The sequence below is a fragment of the Chiloscyllium plagiosum genome, chromosome 11 (assembly GCF_004010195.1).
Source record: "Chiloscyllium plagiosum isolate BGI_BamShark_2017 chromosome 11, ASM401019v2, whole genome shotgun sequence".
Lineage (NCBI taxonomy): Eukaryota > Metazoa > Chordata > Chondrichthyes > Orectolobiformes > Hemiscylliidae > Chiloscyllium > Chiloscyllium plagiosum.
The window spans coordinates 90,760,621-90,766,697 of NC_057720.1; the positions used below are offsets into that span (position 1 = coordinate 90,760,621).

Consider the following 6,077-nt stretch of genomic DNA (forward strand, 5'->3'; position numbering starts at 1 on the left):
CTCAATCAAATATCTCTTGTTGCCAACAACCAATTTCAAAACTCTTGCTATCTGCCTTTTGTTCCTGAAACGTTCGTTCTGATTGGAACAACTTAGTCAGGGCTCTCAATTCTGAGGCACCTAATCGAATATTGTATTTCTGGCAGATAAAAGTGGTTTTGAAGCGCGAGATGAAATTGAACTGTCTGAGATTCAGGTATCCGAACTGGACAATTTACAAATGGTCAGGACCATTGACAAGTTAGTCAGACATAGCACTGAAATAAACTGCACAACAGACTTAATCCTAGAGGATAGATTGCTCAACTCCTCACGTCAAATATATTCACTGTAATTGAACATTCATCAGAGGAACTAACCAGAGGATTAATGTGAACGAGAATGTGTTCACAATGAACATAAATAACCACTGAGTTAATAAACTTAATAAGTCATTGTATTTAACAAAATTATTGAGGTGGGAAATATCGCCAATTAAAGCACAGATCCGGAGGAAATGGATTATTCTCTAAATTGTTTTTACATATTCTTAAAACGTTCCTTGAACTGTGGAGATTTTTCATGCACTGCATAAAGTCAATACTGCATTCCAGTGTGGAAAGCATTTCTTTTGAAGGAATTAGGGCAAGGTCATTTTTTTGTTAACTGCTTTTAATGAACTAAAATGTTTAAAAAGGTATGAATTGAAGACATGCTTCTGTCTGGAGTTGCCCGCTTTAGCGGATGTCTAAGTAAATGTGGGCACTGCTGCCTCACAGATCCAGGGACCCTGGCTCGGTTCCAGCCTCGGGTGACTGCCTGTGTGGAGTTTACACAATCTCTCCTGTGTCTGTGTGGGTTTCCTCCCACAATCCAAAGATGTGCATGTCAGGTGAACTGGTCATGCTATATCGTCCATAGTGTTAGGTGCATTAGTGAGGGGTAATTATAGGTTAGGGGAATGGGTCTGGGTGGGTTACTCTTCAGAGGGTCGGTGTGGACTTGTTGGGCCAAATGGCCCGATACATACTGCAGGAAATCTAATCTAAATGATTGTCACACTTAACTAATGTGAGCAGATTCCTTCCGATCGCTACATTGCAATAAATCGGTCAAGTATATTAATTAAAATAAATATTACTCTATTTTAAGTGTCTGAATAAACAATGTGCTCTGTTGTCCTCTAGTTCATGTCTTGTGCAAATTTGTGAACTCTGCATCCGTCTGAACACATCGATGTAAAATGAATTCTCTGCGTTTGCAGCAAGTACTCCCATGGTTTTAAAAGTAGGGTTCCTACAGTATAGAAACAGGCCATTTGGCCCAACAATTCCACACTGACCCTCTGAACAGTAAGTAGCCCAGCCTGACCCATTCCCCCTAATTTATATTTACCCCTGACTAATGCACCATAACCTACACATCCCTGAACACTGTGTGCAATTTAGCACAGCCAATCACCTGACCTGCACATCTTTTGGACTGTGGGAGGAAACCAGAGAGCCCGAAGGAAACCCACGCAGATACAGGGAGAATGTGCTAACTCCACACAGGCAGTCACCCGAGGGTGGAATCGAATTTGGGACCCTGGCATTGTGAGGCAGAAGTGCCAACCACTGAGACACCATGCTGTCATGCGAGTTCATGAGTGGATTATTTTAATTCATTCGAAATTTGGCCTTGGTCACATAATTCACTACAGCAGTTGTTTCGAAAGAATGACCCCTCAGTTGATATTTTGTTGGAAAATGTAACTATTTATTTAAAATGCACAGATTGGGAACACCTAAAGCACTGTGCAGATTAAATAATTCAGTTAATGTTTTATTTTTATCCTGTAAATCCAGTTTAATCAGGGACATAACAATGAATTAACTCAAGTTACGTGTGAAACTGATCAAAGCAGTGAAACTGACCTGTTCTTCATAGAATTCAGCAGAATTTCCAAATGGTCTTTGCCAATGATCTTTTCCAGCCAGAAAAATATGTATGTAGTGTACAGCGGAATTGAAAGGTGTTTCTTGATCAATTATAACACAGTCATGGCATTTTTGCTCAAGAGCAAGAACTATTAAAACATTACACTTTTGAAATTCTATTTATATTTCTCTATGACTTGTAAACTGTTTAAAGACAGACCTTGTGATTGAACTAGATCGTGGAGTTCTGAATGTGGATTGTAAAGCATGGATTAGATTAATCCTTAATTATTACTTTAAAGTAAAAATGGCGCCCGAAGGTGTCTGTTTTCCCTTCATTTCTAAAACCTTTGCGATTTGCCTTTCACTTACTAATAGGTTTTATGAAATTTCACCTCGCATGCTGCCTGCATTGAATGAGGAACCTGGAGCGGTTCACTGTCACCAACCGTGTTAACATTGCAAAAACAATGTAGAAACCAAAAACAGTTTCCCAAATATAACATATTTAATGTTACCCAAGCACGGTCCCTCCTCAACAGATCAACGATCACCAGATCACAACACGGTGTGTTTGCAGCAGAACTAGCTCTGCAAACATTTTCAACAGAACCAAGAACATGATGTAACCTCACAAAAAAAAAACAAATTGAAGTCTAACAAACCTGCTCAGAATCCAGCAAACTAATGATTAAATTGAATAGGAATAACAAGTCATAACAGCAGCCTTGTTTGTGAGGGGACTTAACACTTAAAGCTGTAACGTTTCTGGCAACAGTTCAACTTATTTCCAACATGCACACACTTCTTGATCGTGACAATTTTGTGCAGCGCACAGTAGTGCGGTTGAAGGCATATATTGATTAATCACTTCATGGTCAAAACAAAATTACTGAATGGACAAATATTACCACATTATAATTTTAAATTAGTATCAATTACATAATCTGATCAATTCTGTAGTTTGAGATTTTAGTCCCAAATTTTATTTTGAATGAGGCTACTCAAAACACAATTCAGTTAGCTTACAATTAGAACTGAGTTTTTTTTAAAAATGTCAATGCATTAAAAACTCGTTTTTCTTTCATTTGTCACACTTCCGGGTTTCTGCCTTAAATTGTTTTTCAGACCGTTAAACATGGATGTAATGTTTTCAATCAAGCAGAGAAAAATGTGTCATATAAGTTTAACAAATGCAGAAATGATTCATGAAAAACAAAAGAACTTCACAAATATTGGTAATGAAAAGTAATCCAGAGAGACAATCTCCTCACCAGAAAGAAAACACCGATTACAGAAAGCATGAAAATGCAGATCAATTTCACAAACTGAATAAGAATTCAATCAAGTCAATTCAACAGATTCAAGGAAAAAAAAACAGAATCCAATCAACTCAAAACAACAGATTTGAATGAAACATAATCACAATCCAACCAATTCAATTCAACAGAATCAAATAAAACAATTTCAAAAACCAATCAACACAATTCAACAAAACCAAGTAAAAACAAAGTCAGAATCTAATCAACACAGTTCAACTGAATCAACTGAAGCAAAGCCAAAATCCAATCAAATCAATTCAACAGAATCAAGTAAAACAAACTCAGAATCTAATCAACAGAATGCAATATAGCACCGCAAGAAAATTTTATGACAGGTTCTAACCTGCTTGTCATCAACAAAATTATCAAAATAAATGTGAAAACAGAATCATGGTAAGAACATATATTAAAGAAATGAATAATGATATTTTAGCGTATTTTAATCATGTTTGGTAATATCTCGAACATCTTTGAATTCTTAGCGTTTGTTGTTGATAATAAAACTCACAGTCAGGATGTCACTGACATTAAATGTTATTTATCGCTGACTGATTTAGAGACATTAGGTGTTTCAAGTAACCCAGCCACACAGAATGCCCATCTGATCAAAAAAAGAGATACACCGAACAACTGACTCCATCATCACCATTGTAACTATTTGCTGAGCCTTAACTGAAGTCTATAATCAGTCTGAACAAAAATCAATCCGAACCAAACCAAACTCAGCACAGAATCTGAGTTTCATTTAATTCAGAAATTAGTCACATGAATAGAAAGTTTTTAAAAAGTCAGAAAGAAAGTTCAAGTGTCTTACCTGAAGTCACAGTCACCATGGTCCCTTGGCCCCAGTAGCCAAGGTAGTCACAGTGTTACATTCTCAGGACTGGGTCACACAATAACTAGCTCTGCATAAAACAAATCAAAAATCTACCATCATTTTAAATTTTCAGAACCACAGGCAAAATAAAGTCACGATAAATCTTCATCACATAATTGCGCTAGTGAATTCTGATCATTCTTAATAAACTTTAATGCTGTTTTATACTTCACAGAGTAACACATGAGCTGATTCTCAAAATCCAAAACTGGTCTATCAATAATTACCCAACACATCTACAAATTAAATAGTGATACTGGCATAAAACCCCACAGAACTAATACTGCACTGAAGGTTAAGACGGTTTGTAGAAGTAATCACTGACTAGTTTCAAACAATGGAGGCTGAATAGGTTTTTGTATTGATCATAATTGCCGTGTTATTCCAGTTATATCACTGTGAGACACGTTGTGTCAAATACTATGACAGACTGTAAACTGTAAAATTCAGATAATTTCTTCACTTCCTAGAAAGCAGTGATTCAGACTCCTCTAAAAATGATTTGGTGCATTATTTCAGGTTTTACTATTCATTGTATTTTGAAAGCTTGGAATACTTTTCCAGGTTCGGTCTGCATTTAACTTGACAATCAACACGAAGAAAGTAGAACCAAATTATACATTTGTACAAACTAGCACTACTGGATTACATTTAAATTACATCTCACATTATTTCTTGCTCCTGCCATGGTAGAAATCACCAATTGAGATAAACACTTGTCAGTGGTTATTGTATGAGGATGTCGCTGTGCACAACACTGTGACCCACTGTAGTATCACAATAATGTAGACCAGTACACTCATTCTCTGTTCTTTACTCCAGGTCTCAGTTTTCATTTAAAAGAGTCATTTAGTACTGATCATGTTTAGAATGAATGCCATAGTTGACATAACAATTAGCAGTGATTTTCTGAGTTGTCAGATATATTAAAACGAACATTTTGTCCGAGCATTTAATTGATGGAAGTGTTAGCAGTACATATGTGATGCCCAAAACATTGTCCCATTGTGTCACCAGTTTGCTAGTTTAAATGGTACATTACCTCTTTGATAGTTTTGTAAGAGGCAGCCTGAGGTCTGCTTCAGATTGCAGTTGGTATAATTGCATTTAAAACTCGTACTGACCGTCAGTTTATGATGGAATTGACAAAATGTTCCCTCGAGCTGTTTTTGAATGGGTCCAGCCTGGTTCCTCTCGCTGTGGTATCTTGCACAGTAATAGATGGCGGTGTCTTCGATCTTCAGGTACCCCATGTCCAACGCGAAAATGTTGTTTGAATTGTCTTTGGACGCAGTAAATCGACCCTTAATGGCTGGTGCATAGTTACTGCTGGATGGACTATAGTACCAAAGCAGCCACTCCGGACCCTGTCCGGGCACCTGTCGCACCCAGTGCATGTAGCTGCTGCTAAGATCGAACCCGCTGGTTTTGCAGGTCAGTTTCAGGCTGCCTGCGGGACGGCCAGTCTCTGCCTCTGGCTGGGTCAAAACAATCTCCGATTGAACACCTTTAAAAAAGAAAACAAATAAACCATGAGCATTAATGCTGATGAAATGATGGCTGAGTGTTTTACATTCCTGCGGTAGACTAACATTGAGACAGTCACAGAGACTTGAACAAAAAACACTCACATGATAGGAAAGTCAGTAACAGACTGAGAAAAATTGTCGACACAGTCATTCTGATAACTTGTGGGAAGCGGTTCTGTCAAGATCTTTCTAAACAAAGCCTGCCCAGGATTTATATGGCCATCGGAAGGGGCAGGCTTACAGCTTCCGCATGTTGGTTTCCTGCGGGAGGCTGAGACTGGACCTTCGTATCAGCTTATACAGCCCGAACACATTGGATCATGTGTTTACATGAGGTTCTGCTTAAACATGGACACATACACATCTTCGGATATTGGTTTTGCTGAATAGCTTCTTTGGAAGTAAATTTGAGTAGCTTCGGGTCTGTTTCACATGATAGTTGCATGTATTT

At 37.8% G+C, this 6,077-nt stretch overlaps 1 gene segment (V, D, J or C); it reads right to left on the minus strand.

Moving 5' to 3' along the window:
* Window positions 1-5,821, minus strand: part of LOC122554657 — a 12,469-nt gene extending 6,648 nt beyond the window's left edge. The window contains 2 exon segments of the V gene segment in view: window positions 5,222-5,604; window positions 5,729-5,821. Coding sequence covers window positions 5,222-5,604; window positions 5,729-5,777 — 432 coding nt within the window.
* Window positions 5,822-6,077: the final 256 nt, after the last annotated feature.